The following is a 16,176-nucleotide window of genomic DNA, read 5'->3' as shown; positions in this document are numbered from 1 at the left end:
CTTTAAGAGGTGATTAGTTTATGTTTGCAGTGTTGCCCAGCCAAGAGAAAAAAATACCTATAAATACTTTTAAAAGGTATTAATGTGCCACAAATGTTGCATTGCTGGAATAGTTCAGGGTATCAGTAATTTGGTTGTTGTAGGATTTGCATGGTGCAAAGATGAGTTATCTCTACCAATGTCTAACACTATGTTTTATGTTGCTACGCAGCTGAGGGTCTTCAAACTGGCAAAGTCCTGGCCAACTTTAAACACTCTAATTAAAATAATTTGTAACTCCCTGGGAGCACTGAGTAATCTGACCCTCGTCCTGGGAATCATCATTTTCATTTTTGCTATAGTAGGGGTGCAACTTTTTGGGAGAAGTTATCTGTCCAACTGCAGTAAAATAAGCAAAGACTGCAAGCCACGCTGGCACATGAAGGACTTTTTCCATTCATTCCTCGTCATTTTCCGAATTCTGTGTGGAGAATGGATTGAGACCATGTGGGACTGCATGGTGGTTGCTGAACCATCGCTGTGCCTGGTTGTCTTCCTGCTGGTCATGGTGATAGGAAATTTAGTGGTAAGTTTTGCGATGTGTTCTTCTCTTCATCCTGTCTGTGGTGGACTCCAGTTAATGGCTTTTCTGACAACAAAAGGTAGCTCCCCTAAAAACAGGTGGAAGAGTTACCTATGTATGTTATAGTCTGTGAAATCCTCTTTTTCCTTTCACCTTTGGGCCATCGTCTGCATTTTCCCATTTTGTGAGCTTTGCTCACAGCACCACTTGACCTTTCCATGTGGCAATTGACAAGAAACACCTTTGCAGTAAATACACCACAGGCAGTAAGTTCCTCCACATCTTGGGATTTGGATGTAAATAATCAGTGAGGCTTATGGCTCACCTGCTTGAATTAATTAGGCCAAGTGCTTAAGTCCCTCTCTAAATCAATTTTATTTATTTTATTAAGACCTTGTGCAAGTACTGAATTCTTTATCAGCAAATGGCAGAATCTACAATGCTGTCACAGAAATCAGGATTATTTTTAGGCATCTCAAGGTACATTTATATCCAAGAGCTAGATCCTGCAATAGCATAACCTACAGAGCCTCAACACACTATGCTGGGACACAAGGGACAGCCTACCTTCCTTGGTCCTGAGCTGTCCTTTCTTGATGCCCAAATCTTAAATATCTTCTTTTAGTAACTTTGTTCCTCATGTCCTTCATTCATATGCCAAGCTTCTCTTAATGGTAAAAAGAATTCTGAACATATTTAACTCTAGGCAGACCTTTGTGGGAAATCTCTACTCTGGGGCTGAATCCTAAATATGTATTTAATGTCCTGTCTGTTCCACGCTGCAAGAATTGATGTCAGTGATGAAATGCTGTGAGTGAGATTTATATCACAATTTAATGTTAACTGTCAAGCAATGAAGTGTTTAGCCCTCACTTTTTGTCCAGGCTTTCTTATGGTCCAAGGAAGCAGAGAGAGGTATCTGGGACTGAGATTTATTCCAGCCTGAAGTCAATAACTAAGACACATGGGATGAATTGATCTCTGGAGAGCTGATATTCTCCACTGCCTGTTGTCCTTGGATGGCTCAGGGGTGTTATCTGTCCAGTTCTGCCATGACAACAATTAAGATACACAGATCCCATTAGTAACCAAAATACTAGTAAAAAAATTAAATACTCACGTTCCCTTAAAAGCAAACAAACAAAAAACAAATTGAGGTTTAAAAATTCCTTTATATGAAGATACTTAAAAATGAAAAATTCAAGCTTCTCTTGGTTTTGATTTTTGTGATAATGTGGCAGATTTGAGGAAATATCTGGGCCTGAATCTGATCTCACAGAATTTTGGAAGTAACTCCACAGAGGCCTGATTTAATTCTAATATGAAGAATGGAGAGACAATTATTAAATTGACAGGATGTGAGTCTATGTTACTGCTTTAACCCTTGAAAAGTTGTTTTCGCCAAATAATGCATTTGGTACACAGTTCTGTTTTCTCTTGCAGTTTAAATTACATTTTTTGAGAAGAGAAGAATGGGAACATGGAAATTTCTGATAGAGAAGTTGATTTCATCAATCACAATGTGATCAGTTGCTGCCATTTCCTTATCACCTTTTGGTTTGCTCAGGAGAGACAGAACTTTGGTAGCACCTGTGTTCTTCAAAGTTAGAATTCAGATTTTCCAATGCTGGTCTCCGGACTTTAATATTATTTTTGTTATTCTTATTTCAATTGCTTTCAGGTTCTCAACCTTTTCATTGCACTGCTGCTGAGTTCTTTCAGTGCTGACAGTCTCCAGACAACAGAGGATGATGGAGAGATGAACAATCTTCGGATTGCCTTCGCTCGGATCCGCAAGGGATTCCGCTTTGTCAAGAGCGTGACGTGGGACGCCTGCTGCAGGAAGCTCAGGCACATCAAGAAAGTGCACAAGAGGAAAATCAAATTGACTGCACAGAACTCACTTGGGTTCAAGAGGGAAGGGCCAAAGAGTCGTAAAGAGAATTACAATAATGAATGGATTGAGAAAAACGGGGACAAATGCCCAGGTCTTGAAGATTTTGTTAGAGACCCCAACGTATTTGTTTGTGTCCCTATTGCTGAGGCAGAGAATACAAGTGAGGGTTTTGAAGATGATGATAAACTGAGCACATTTACTGACACAGAATGCAACAAGCAGGTAATGGATGTCTTCATTTGTGTTGGAACAGTAGAATTGTGGAGAGATATGGAGAGGGTTATGTGGGAGAAGAATCTGTAGCAGAACAGGGTGGGAGATGTTGATCCATTTCCAGAGAGTTACAAAGTTCTGAACTAGAGCCAAAAGTAAAAATATTTATAGCAAGGGTAAATCATCACTTGGAGCCTTTTAAAATCAAGTGTTTTTAATGGTTTTAAAAATAAAATTTTTGCAGGATGTCTAGCTGACTTGCTGTGGTGCACACAGGTAGCTGTGGCAGTCCTTGGTGAACTTGTATTTTTTAATGTAAATATTTATGCATAATGTCAACTGTTTTGGTATTATTTGCACAAAAGAGCAAAAATACATGTTCTGCATACAGAACGTTATCATGGATTCAGAATATGAATTGATAGCTCTGATCCTTACTTTGTATTTTTCCTTCCTGTGTGTAACACTTAGTAATTATTAGAAGTGGATGGGATTAAGTATGGAGTGGCTCTACTAAGGACATATTTTTGATACTACATAATATATTTACCTTTTTTCTTTGTGCTCTATGACTTTTTCAGTTCTGTTTCAATCATAGTTGTTATTCGGGTATCACAATTTCTCATATTAAATTTCCCTCCTAATTTCTATATAAGAATTCTCATTTAAGTTTTGAATAGAGCACTAAAATGCCTTCATTTGCTTTGTTGGGGAAAAGTTCTATCCTTAGGTAAAATCAGAGACTCAAAATGATCCTTTCTTATAACTCTTGTATGGAGATTCTCGCTTTAAATGAAATTTATAGCTTATTGGTTTTTCCCCTCTGACTTGTACACTCCCTAAAAAGGCAAAAGGAAGCCCCTCTAATCCACAGATTAATTTCAGGATGAAAATCACCTGAGACAAAGGGGAGACAGAGCAAAAAATTCAGGCAGCTCCAGTAAAGGATCTGGATTTTCCTCTGAAGAATTCAGTGTGCTTTATCTAGGAAAGGACAGGAAGAGTGAACTCTCTTCACCAGAAGAAAAAGAGGTAACAATTTTAATTTTTCAGTGATGTTAATTTTCCAGTATTGGTCAAACAGAGGCATATTTCTGTTCAGGGATTTACCAGAGAGAAGTTTAGTGGCAGAAGCAGCTCTGGACATGCAGTACCTGGTCTGAGGCAATACTGGAACTGGAATTCTTTGAGCAAAATCAAAGGTTTTCTAGGTATTTATTTTAAAGAAAAAAAATACATTTTATAGGAAAGAGAGCGTGTGGAAATGGGAAAACTATGATGTAAGTTTGGTAGTAATTATGAATAATTTATAAAATACTCTCTGATACATTCCATTCATTAAATTTTGATTCCACAAAAAAGGAGGATAAAAAAAAAAAGAAGAAGAAGAATTAAAAAGAGATAAGTTTTCATGTGGGAAATTCCATCAAGTCTGCCTGTATCCTAAGTAACTTGGATTCAAGAAACATAATGCTTGAAATTAGTTTCTCTCTATGTCATTAAAGATCATTGTTACCAGTTTACAGTGATTTTAAAATGATTTTGAATGTAGAATACATTCAAAGAAGTAAAAACCAACATTATGGAAACATGAAGGAACAAAAGCATAAAATAATTGCTAACAAGCAGCTGACCCATAACATTGTTTTTGGTTTAATGGGAGGGCAAAAAGCTTTGTAACTGAAGAATATAGGGTATGATTCCAATTTCTACTTCCTAAATACTGTCACGGGGGCTCAGTTCCTGGCATGATAATGGATATGTTTATCTGGGTCTCCTGTGCAAATGCATCTTTCCATAAATCCCTTGATTTCTTTGAAGTAGGATACTTCATGGTTTTAACCCAAGTAATCTCTCCTGTTTTGAGAGCTGCATTCACTAAAATGCAATTTAAAAGCTCTTCAGTTTCCCAGCTGATTAGGCAGTTACATCTGGTTCATGTAGATAGATATTGGAATTAGAGGGTTTGGGCCTCTATTTAAATGCACCTTTTGGTACTTCTAAGCTTATGTCTTTTAAATCAAAAAGTTTTTTCCTTTACCAACAATACTTGTAATATCAGTAGATACCAAAGCTTTAATTTTGAGTTTTAGTTGTTCACAGATTAATTTATTCATTTGGACCCTAATTAGAAAGAATCAATAACTGATATTACTGTGCTTGGTAGCTGGACAGTTTCAGCTCTTCTGAGGTCAGCACAGTGGATCTGGCAAATCCTGAGGATCTTTTAAAACAGATTCCAGAATTTTCTGAAGACTTCAAAACTCCAGAGCAATGTTTTCCAGAAGGTAAGACTCTCGTGGTTTCACTACTGGGAAGTGAGAAGAGTGAAAACTCAACTTGTTTCTCTAGTGATGCTGAGCCAATAGGGTAATTTAATTTTAGTTATCTGAAAAAAATAGCTAAATAGTTGTCCCTGTCTAGTCCACACAGAGACTGAGACACCTGAAAAATAAAAGCTAATTGCTTCCAAGTGGGACATGGGCAATGGCATAGACCCCATTCTGAAAAATAGGATTGTGAGGTGAGATGAATTTCACTCAGTTCAACACAACCAAGTCACTGTGGGGGCTTGACGTAAGAGAAGTGTGTGGGATCAGGTCTCACAGGGCAATGGTCACCTGGCACATCAGATTTATTAACACTTTGCAGCAGTAAAAGTATTCCTTGAATAGCATTTCATGAGCAATCTCAAACAAAGGAGTGATATAAGCAAAAGAAGCTGCTAAGAGGAATTGAATTTCTATAGGGCGATGATTAGAGAATCGTAGAATGACTTGGGTTGGAAAGGACCTTAAATATCATCCAATAATCTGAGGACTCTTTTCAAATCATCAGACAATATCTAGCTTTGCAAGTTGTTCTAGGATGTGTTCAGTGCTTTTATGATTTCTTCCTACCCTAATATGTAACAATGCTGGCTTTCACATCAATCCTGACAAATCTGGTGGCTTTTTGTGCTGGGGTTACAGCATCTCATCTCTGCTTTCCAAAGAGTGTGCAGAAACTGAGAAGGACTTTTTTAACATCAAGACTTTTCCCAAGGCCTTGAAGTTTTATGTGCCCCAACAGCAGGCCAGTGAAAGCCTGTCCAGTGTCTCAGAAATGTCTTGAAATGTGGCATTCACATTCTCTGAAAAAATTTCTTCGCCCAGGATTTTTCTCCTGGGAAGCTGAGAAGCCTCAGAGAAAAAGAAAACAATTCTTATCTCATTTGCTTCTCCTGTGTTTTGCTCACATCTGGAATGTGTTTGGAGGTTGTTTACCCACAGGTGATTGTTCCATTGCATTCTGCTGGGAGTTGTTTTCACTCTTTGGCCAATCAGGGCCAAGCTGTGTCAGGACTCTGGAAAGAGTCCCGAGTTTTCATTATTATCTTTTTAGCATTTAATAAGTATCCTTTCTTTATTCTTCAGTATAGTATAGTATAGTATAGCATTCTTTAATATAATATGGTGTCATAAAGTAACAAATTAGCCTTCTGAGAACATGGAGTCAGATGCATCATTCCTGCCTTCGTCGGGGCATTCCCTGCAAACACAATATTGAAATAATGAATAGTTGTCCAAAGGGGCTCCCTACCTTCTATATAGGAGGCTACAAGGCAAATTAACTAGATGTATCCCAATTCTTTTTTCTCTTGGTAAAACAGGGAAAACCAACAACAAGGATGCAGTAACTGTGACCATTGCCTTTGTCCTACCCTCAGAAGTTTCCTGGCCATGCCTTCACATTCACCTGCCTTCCTTCCATGCATTCATTGCTGTCTCTCACTTTCAGGTTGTGCTCGGTACTTCCAGTGTTGCCTGGGTACTGCTGCCAAGTTAGGAGGAGAAACCTGGTGGAATCTGAGAAAAACCTGCTACCAGATTGTGGAACATTCTTGGTTTGAGTCCTTTATCGTGTTCATGATTCTTCTGAGCAGTGGAGCCCTGGTTGGTGTAGCACAGTTTCACGTATTCATGAAGGATTTTTTGCTTTAATTTGCACCCAGAGAAGTTGTTTTAACCAAAAAACAAACTGAATATCTTTGAACTCATAAAGAGGAAAGAGTCTTCAAATAGCAGTCATTTATTCAACATTTTAATTATTGCAAATCTATTATTGATATTATTAAAAATTATAAGAGAGCGTGAGCTAAACTAAGAATACATGAATCTCAAAAGCTGTTTCTCTTCTGGCTGTGTACTGTATTTTTCTCAGGAAGTTATGTCACAATTGTGAAATATTAAGGACATTTTATACCATTAAAACAAACAAGTGACTCTTAATACTTGGGGAAAAAAGCTTAGTTCTCTTCAATATATAAACTTTACTATATACATTTCTAAAAATATGTATATCTTTTTATCCTGTCCTCCCAGGATTTCATTGTGCAGGAGGGATGCATCCACAGGGCTGTTTTATATAGAGAAAAAGAAAGAGAAGGCACAGGGAGAATTATGCTTTTATCAGCTGGCTTAGATTTGAGTTCAGATCTGTATTAAAACAAACTGAATGATGAAGGAGTCTCAGTGTTGCTTGACTTTAAATGTACAAGGTTAATTGCTGAGTTTTGTCATTTATCTATATCTATTTATGATTTCAGGCTTTTGAAGACATCCATATACAGAAGAGAGAAAGAATTCAAGCGATATTGGGATTTCTTGACAAAATGTTCACTTTCATCTTTGTTCTGGAGATGCTCCTGAAGTGGGTGGCTTATGGCTTCAAGAAGTATTTCACCAATGCCTGGTGCTGGCTGGACTTCCTCATCGTAGATGTGAGTTCTGCCCTTGCTGTTCCTACACAGCATTAGCAGCAGAATCCCTGATTATTTTCTGGATGTAAATTTCAGACCTAAACCCCTGTAGCAATGGGGTCAGGATATTGTCCTCCAGGCACAGAAAGCATGGTTTTATTTGTTGGTTGGGTTTGGGGTTTTTTAACAGAAATAAAGGAAACAGATGACAGGATGTTGTTAATGCATTTCCTTTGTCTTCCCACTCAGGTCTCTTTGATAAACCTCTTTGGCAGTACCTTTGGGCCCATGAAATCTCTCAGGACTCTGCGAGCTCTGAGACCCCTGAGAGCCCTGTCACGGTTTGAGGGAATGAGGGTAAGACTGATTGCAAACTAAAGCTTGGCAGAAGTGATGAGCACATAACAGGTTTGTGACTCACCACTGGGTCTTTGTCAAGTTCACATGCTCACCCTGAGCTCAGCTTAGGAACTATAAAATAAATTTTTAAAGAGACCCTTGGTTGTGCTCTTCTGTACTTGGGCATTCCTTATAGACTTTCCTGGAGTGAGTGATCCAAGTGCTGTTGAAATTAAAACTGGCCTAGGTGGAACTTTGTTTCGTTGCTGCTCAGACATTCTTGTGTTCCTGTCTTACTGAAATAGGAAAAAAAATAGTAGACAATAAGAACTGTGAGCACAATTATAATTTTTGAAATCTGATAGCAAGCTAACTGAGAGGAAAGAGTCACTTAAATTTTGAAAGATTTTACTGGATTGATTTACAAAAACTGGAGCCTATTAAAAAGTACTTTGCTCAAATTATTGTTTCAAATAGAGCTCTTTCAGAAAACAAAAGTGTTTGTCTGTAGAGCATTAGATTTTGTTTTCCCATCAAAAGAGCATATTTATTTATTATTTTTTGTTCTGGAAGTGAGACTGAAAACTAAGTGGTTCTGACAGTGTGAATACAGAGAGAAATATCATTAAATTAATTAGCAGAATGTACCAAAATTTCCACGTCTGGGGTAAATTTTGATATTGAAACAGCTGATGTCATATTTTTTGTCTTGCTATGAAGAATGTGTGTGGCACTGTCTCCAAAAAACCTTCACAAAGTCCATCAAGTTTTTCTTTGCTACCTCACAGATGAGTTCACTGCCTTCACTGTGAAACTCAAAGAATTGTTCCCACCATTTCCTTACCCAGTTTTTTCAAAGCAATCTGTTATGCCTTAGCATACATTTAAAATCTGCATGAACACTTTTCTGTGGTTGTACAGCCCCTAGCACAGGAAATGTACAAATGTACCTGTCTTATGCTTATAGACCCCAAAACCAACCATAATCCACTAAAAATAAATGAAGCAAATTTCTAGTGGAAAATTATTACTGGGCCTTTTAGGAACTACTTTTGACAGTCTTAAAAATAGTCCTCTGCACAAGTGCTCGTGGATGAATACTTCAGAAATTTTATGTTAATAAAGTCTAGAACAAAGAGACAAATGGACTATGTCCTATTCCAAAAATAAGGGAAATTAAAAAAAAAAAAAGGTGGGCTTACATTCTTACATTTTAGTAGTGGTAAGATCTCACAGCAGACCAAGAAATATCAACTATTGCTTTGAAAGCCTAATAGATACTAAAGATATTGTTCAAGGCCCCCCTGCCAGCTGTGACTAGTGTGACTGTGACTATTTACATAGAAAACATCAGGTTTCTGTTTGCAGACATGACTAAGTGACTGCTTACAGATACCTGGGCTCATCCTTTTTCTGAAGCATATTTTTCCTCTCCCTTTTCATCCAAGGTTGTGGTCAATGCCCTCCTGGGAGCCATCCCCTCCATCATGAATGTTCTGCTCGTCTGCCTCATCTTCTGGCTCATCTTCAGCATCATGGGAGTGAACCTCTTTGCTGGGAAGTTTGGGAAATGTGTCAATATGACACATGAAAATTCTGTATTAGATAACAACATCAAGAACAAATCAGACTGTGAGGCGTATAACAACACTGGGAAAATATTCTGGGTCAATGTTAAAGTCAATTTTGATAATGTTGGCTCTGGCTACCTGGCTCTTCTTCAGGTGGTAAGTGCTGCTTGTCCTCAGTAGCCAGCCCTTGTCAGATGGGCTTGACCTTTTGGCAGTTCCTAACTCATCTCTGAGGGTGATGCAGGGAGTGAAATATCCTGCAGCTTGCTCCCCTTTGTAGCTGGCTGTTCATGCACACAAATGGGAAAAGGGGGACAGATAAGACCCTGCCAGGTGATAAAGTAACATCTGATGGGCAAGTGCTGTTGCAGCCCCCAGCAGTTTCATGGTCCTGAGAGTTGGAGTCCATCTCAGAAGGAATTCTGGGGCAAATAGTGACCTTTTCTGTCAAAATGTGAATTTATTCAGCCATGAGGGTTGCATGGCCTTTTGTGCCACGCTGGTGAAGGTTTGGTCTGTCAGAATCCTAGGATAAAGTGTTCTGTCTCCCCCTTGAAAGCTTTCATATTCTAAAGAGGCTGAGAATGCCACTCACAGCAGCTGCCAGAGCTGGGTGTTTTGTGACTGTGAACATAGTAAAGTCTCTTGCTGCAATGTCATCTGGATATAGCAAATTATGTGAAGACTTTCAAGGTCAAAGTTCAGCACATTTTCCATGATCTCTCATTCCAGGCAACATTTAAGGGTTGGATGGACATCATGTATGCAGCAGTAGATTCACGAGAGGTCAGTCATTTCATTCAAATCATATTTTTTGTGAATGCTGCTGCTTTCTGCAAATGCAGTATTCATTTTGCACTTCCACATCTGCTGTTTGTCAGTGCTAAGTACTACCAGTAATTATTTTTTGTCAGATGATGTAAACATTTAATCTGCAAATGACTCATCATATCCTAAAGCTCCTCTGTTGAAATGGGGGAAGGGTTTCAGCTCTGGATCCACCCACTTAAACAGAACAAAGTGGTATGACTTAGTAAAGAAAGAAATGGAAATGTAGAGGATGTCTTAATTTCATCAGGAGCTCAAAGGAATGAAAGAATTTTAAAAGTATTTTCATATTATAACATTAGCAATACTATATATGGAAATAGAAATAATATATAAAATAGGAAAATACTAATAGTAGTATTTTCATAGGTTGATAAGTTTTTGTGTGTGTGTTTTAATGTTTTTCTTCCTTGTTTTTCAATTTGAAAAGTTATTTTTTCTTCTCCCAATTTTGCTTTTATTAATAATAGCCATCATAGAAGGTTTTTGCTAAGAAGAGAAAAAAGACAAGAACATATCCAAGAATTTTAATGGCAAGAGCTTGGAATTTGACTTCAAAGTAGTTTGTTTGATTTTTCATGTACTGAAAAATTTACAGCTCTTGTTCTTATTGGAAGGAACTGAACTGGTGCTTCTGCAATGCCTTTGGAAATCATGTCAAAAATATTCAAACAAAATGTTGTGTAGTTTTAAATTATACCACTTTTGTCACAATTAGCAGTAAGGCTGTAAATCTTAGTTCCTCTTGGAATCAATTTTTTGAGAGGAGTTTCAATATAAGATTATTCTCAATTGGGGCTATGTTGCTGTATTGTTATTTCTCAAGTTTCTTCTCATTCTTGCAGAAAGATGATCAGCCAGAGATGGAGAACAATCTCTATATGTATCTCTACTTTGTGAACTTCATCATCTTTGGGTCTTTTTTCACCCTGAACCTCTTTGTTGGTGTAATCATTGACAACTTCAACCAGCAAAAGAAAAAGATAAGTGTATTGGTTGTGTTTTAGAGAACAAGGTCCTGTACATGGAACCTAAAACTTCTATTGGCAATTACCAGAGCATTAATAATTAAGTTACAAGAATTACAAGAAATAACTTTCTCCTTTCTTTTTCCCTGCAACCTGAACATCTAGATCTTCCCCAAACATTTCAAAGCCTCTTAAAATTACACTCCCTTTGGGGAACTCAACAGGAAACTCATTATTTAGCAAGTGGTCTGCTACAGATGCTCTGATGGGTAATTTGGATATTCAGCAAGCCCAGCATGAAAGCCCAGGGAAAGATTTGGATATTCAGCAAGCTCAGGGAAAGATTTGATCCTGTCCATGTTTTTTGTTTGCATGCCTTCTGGGTGAGCTGAGTTTCACACCAAGACTTCTACTCTGTGAATGGCTGGTTTGTGCCACTGATTTTTGGGACACAGTTACATGATGTGAAATAAGAGCCAGTAGCAGCAAGATGTAAAAAAGGAAGGAATGACAGTTTCCAGAATTTTAGACATTTTAAGTACAGTGGTTTTACTCTTCACCAAATAACAGTGACATTTCTTTGTATACTTAGGTGGGGAAGATATCTTTATGACAGAAGAACAGAAAAAATACTACAATGCAATGAAAAAGTTGGGATCCAAGAAACCTCAAAAACCCATTCCAAGACCTTTGGTAAACTGAATTCTTCACTGGGAAAATGCATTGCAAAAATGCAATTTAATTCACTGGAAAGTGCATATATTTATATATTGCATATAAAATATTCTTATTGTCTTTACATTGATACTCACACAGTGCTCTAAAGCCAGTTCCACAGCAAAAGTTGACTCAATTATTTTACAGGTTAAATATTATTAAGTTCTCTTCCTAAATAGTATTGGGTTTTATATTCTCTTTGGAACTGATAAAACTTCAGGATGGGAAGGGAATTTGAATGTCATTTTTGTACTCTGCTTTTCTCCAATTTCTCTGACTTTATTGCAGCTGAGTGACTTTGTGATATAAAAATTGGAAATATTGGAAACATGTGTGGATGGGTGCTCCTTATTTTCATAACTGATGTCAGAAGTATTTCTTTCCCCCCTCTAGAACAGATACCAAGGTTTCCTTTTCAACATTGTAACATCCCAGATGTTTGATGTGGTCATCATGGGTCTCATCTGCCTCAATATGGTCACAATGATGGTGGAAACCTATGAGCAAAGTGAAACGAAGACAAACATCCTCAGCAAAATCAATATACTCTTTGTTACCATCTTTACTGCAGAATGTGTGCTGAAATTGCTGGCTCTGAGGCAGTACTATTTCTCAAATGCCTGGAACATATTTGATTTAGTTGTTGTTATTATGTCACTTGTTGGTAAGTAAAGTTGTCTTGAAAATTCTTTACTATATGAATAATTATTCTTTTTAGAAAGAAAAAAAATTAGTTAAAATTTATAAACTGCAAATAGTCATTGAAATGTAAGTCCTAATACTGTAAGGTCTTAAGGAAAAAATAAACAAGCCCCTTCAAGATTATATTAAATAATACTAAATGAGATTCAAAACAATTCTTTAGGAAAAGTGTGTCTATATTTATAATGGTTCTTTAGGGTTTTTTTTCCTTATCTGAAACACAGAATGAATCACTCATCATAGCAGTATCACATTACATGATAATTTCCATTGTCACAGATTTAGTACCAACTAAGAAATATTCAATCAGATCAATTATTGGGTTTTGTCATCTGTGTTTTTGAGAGATGACTGAAATATATAGAAAATTAGGAATACTGGAATTGGATTATAGCCTGTAGAATTCAGGCATTGCTGACTGACAATAAGGGTTCTCACTTTGTAACACAATAAAAAAGAACACCAAAAATGTATTAGTTTTTACTTGAAGGGATTGCAATGGAAGAATGGGGTAAAGAGCTCTGTTGCAAATTTGAGCTTCCTGCCAATTTAACTATTCCCAGGGCTAGTACTGCCCTAGCAACAGGCATTTAGGGCAAGAAGGATGTTTCAGTTCTTTACTATGACTCGTGTCTAGGGTAAGTAAGATTCCAGTAAGACTATGGCTCTTCCTTGAGAAATTAGGATTCTGGATTGTAAATACAGAAAAATTTGTCCAAAACAGCTGCACATAGAAAAGACAAGCCTCTTCTAGTGCTACTAGGTGTCATTTATTTAATTCAAACAAAGAATAAATCACATCCATGTGTAGCTCTGTCCCTGAATGAACCAAAAGCCATTGTAGTGGTATGCACATCTTCTATGTTCATTACTCTGTTGGCTTCTACATACCATGCCTATATCATCTAAATTACAATGCATTATATCTTGTTTTCTTAGTGTAGCTTTGTAGTGTCAGTATTTTAAGACAAATGTAGAAGGTAACTTGAATCTGCTGAAATATTCATGCAATCAGAATCAAAGAAAACCATCAGTCATCAAGTGTTAGCTGATACAGATATTTGAAGATGCGCACCGAAAGTTCCCTGTTATCTTCTGTGCAACAGGAACTGTCCTCTGATGGCTGAAGAATGAAATCAGTAATTATGAACTACAACAACTATTCTTTCAATTCAGCTTCTCCAAAAAGTTATTCTGGTAGGGCTTAGCGAACACGCATCAGATATTTTTGAGCTGTGAATATGTTATCATTTCAGCCTCTTTACTAGTTAAGGAAAAATATGACATTGTAATGAGTTGTTATCCTCTCCTTTTCAGCCTTACTGCTTTCCAGCATTGGACAAGCCCTTGAACATTTCTTACCACCCACACTCTTCAGAGTCATTCGTTTGGCTCGGATTGGCCGGATCCTGAGACTCATCCGGGGAGCCAAAGGAATTCGAACTCTGCTCTTTGCCTTAATGATGTCCCTTCCTGCTCTGTTCAACATTGGCCTCTTGCTGTTCCTGGTCATGTTCATTTATGCCATTTTTGGCATGGCTAACTTTGCCTATGTGAAGATGGAAGATGGCATTGATGACATGTTCAACTTCCAAACCTTTGCTAACAGCATGCTCTGTCTCTTCCAAATCACCACGTCAGCTGGCTGGGATGGTCTTCTCAGTCCTATTTTAAACACTGGGCCACCATTCTGTGACCCAAACATAAATGGTACAGTGGGTGAATGTGGTAAACCTGCCATAGGTATTATTTATTTTGTAAGTTACATCATTATATCATTTCTCATTGTTGTAAACATGTACATAGCCGTTATTCTGGAGAACTTCAATGCTGCCACCGAGGAAAGTGCAGAGCCTTTAGGGGAAGATGACTTTGATATCTTTTATGAAATCTGGGAGAAGTTTGATCCTGAGGCAACTCAGTTCATAACTTTCTCTGCACTTTCAGACTTTGCAGATGCTCTGCCCAAGCCCTTGTGTGTACCAAAACCAAACAAAGTTGAACTCACAGCAATGGACCTGCCTGTGGTCAGTGGGGACAAGATACACTGCTTGGATATCTTGTTTGCTTTCACCAAGAGGGTGTTGGGAGATTCTGGGGACCTGGATACTCTGAAAGTACAAATGGAGGAGAAATTCATGGCTGCCAATCCATCAAAACAATCCTACGAGCCAATATCCACTACACTCAGCCACAGGCAAGAGGAAGCATCGGCCACGGTGATCCAGCGTGCCTACAGGAGCCACCTGCTCCAGCGCTCCCTCAGACAGGCTTCCTACCTGTACCAGCACAGAACTGGCAGCTCTGACACTCTGGGAGATGCTGCTCCAGAAAAAGAAGGACTCATTGCATCCATGCTGCGTGCAAATTATGGTAGGAGTCCTAACAGATCTGAAACGTCGTCCTCAGTGTCCATCCCTCCATCGTATGACAGTGTCACAAGAGAGAGTAGTGGCAATCTCGTGGTTGAGAATGGAGAAATAATGGGCAATCAACAATCTCCTGACATTAAGTAGTTAATTGGTGACAAATCTGTTAAGAATATTTTTAAATTTTCACAGAAGATGATATTGTAAATACATGTCAGCAGAGGCAGCCTCCCTATGAAACCAGGTCTGCTGATGGTGATCAGTTAATTATGGCAGCTGAGAGCTGTGGCCTTTGGCTCTGCTGTGTTCAGTTTCTTCAATATTTCCCTATTCAGAGAAAGGTTTTGGATCTGTTTGATCGATGGCATCTCACTGCAAAGCAGGTCCCACAGTACCTGGGTGCTGTGATATGTTCACAGCAGTGACAGGCAACCTCAGCTGGTATTTCCCCTGTACAGGAAGCAGAGAAAAGTCCAAGCACCAATGGATCTATTGGAGAACAGAAAGTGAATGTCAATATGAGTATAATTGAGGAATGGAAAGGAGCTAAAATTTATTCCATTCCTAATTACTACTATCATTATAAACCTGTTTAGCAAATTGCTGATGATTTTTCAAATCTTTTTTTTTATGTTTGGGGACAGATGTGCCACAAACATAGACCCTGCATGATCCACAGGTATTCCACAGTGTAGTGGACTTCTTCCCATATGATCGATTTACAGAATAAACCATGGCATGTATGTTATCATAGCTGTGTTGCTGAAGTTTAATGAAATAATAAATACAACTCTTAGTGTTACAGAAGTCATACTGAGCAGAGAAAAACCTTCTTTATGTTTTGCCTGTGAGGATTATTTTTTTTACCCCGTTTCCTCTGGCAGTGAGGTGAAGGCAGCTGTACCATCAATCACCCCATAAAATTTGTGTTAATTGTCCACTTTCCTCATACTTTTCCTAACGGTTGATTTTTATGTTCACACAAAATCATGCCATTCTTGACAGTGTGGCAGAGAAAAGAAACACATATAACACCGAATGGAAATTGGTAATATCACTTCAGCCACTCCCTTAGACACCAGAAACCAAGGCTGGTGAGCTCCACATGGGACCCATCAGAGGTGTCCTTGGTCGTGGTGATGAACATCATCCATGGCCATGGATGTGTCCCTTTGGAGGTAGGAGCCTTTCTCCCTCCTGCCTGTGTTTCTCTGATGGGAGAACCAGCCTTCTCTCTCCTGCAAAGGTTAGAAGAAACCAAGTTATGAG

General features: G+C 38.2%; 1 protein-coding gene across 1 annotated transcript in view; it reads left to right on the top strand.

Moving 5' to 3' along the window:
• The window catches only part of LOC311156863 (sodium channel protein type 5 subunit alpha-like), a gene marked incomplete at both ends in the record, with an annotated part of 33,338 nt that extends 18,284 nt beyond the window's left edge, over positions 1-15,054 (top strand). The window contains 12 exons of the mRNA XM_084211155.1: positions 212-565; positions 2,244-2,681; positions 4,840-4,960; positions 6,453-6,607; positions 7,261-7,434; positions 7,663-7,770; positions 9,201-9,479; positions 10,056-10,109; positions 10,997-11,138; positions 11,712-11,812; positions 12,230-12,500; positions 13,856-15,054. Of these exons, the coding sequence (XP_084067281.1) occupies positions 212-565; positions 2,244-2,681; positions 4,840-4,960; positions 6,453-6,607; positions 7,261-7,434; positions 7,663-7,770; positions 9,201-9,479; positions 10,056-10,109; positions 10,997-11,138; positions 11,712-11,812; positions 12,230-12,500; positions 13,856-15,054 (3,396 nt within the window). The remainder of the gene's footprint in view (positions 1-211; positions 566-2,243; positions 2,682-4,839; positions 4,961-6,452; positions 6,608-7,260; positions 7,435-7,662; positions 7,771-9,200; positions 9,480-10,055; positions 10,110-10,996; positions 11,139-11,711; positions 11,813-12,229; positions 12,501-13,855) is intronic.
• Between the last annotated feature and the right edge of the window lie 1,122 nt (positions 15,055-16,176).

This window comes from Fringilla coelebs, assembly GCF_963513975.1.
Source record: "Fringilla coelebs genome assembly, chromosome: 1".
Lineage (NCBI taxonomy): Eukaryota > Metazoa > Chordata > Aves > Passeriformes > Fringillidae > Fringilla > Fringilla coelebs.
Note: the sequence above shows the minus strand (reverse complement) of the source record. Positions and strands in the feature narration are given on the sequence as shown.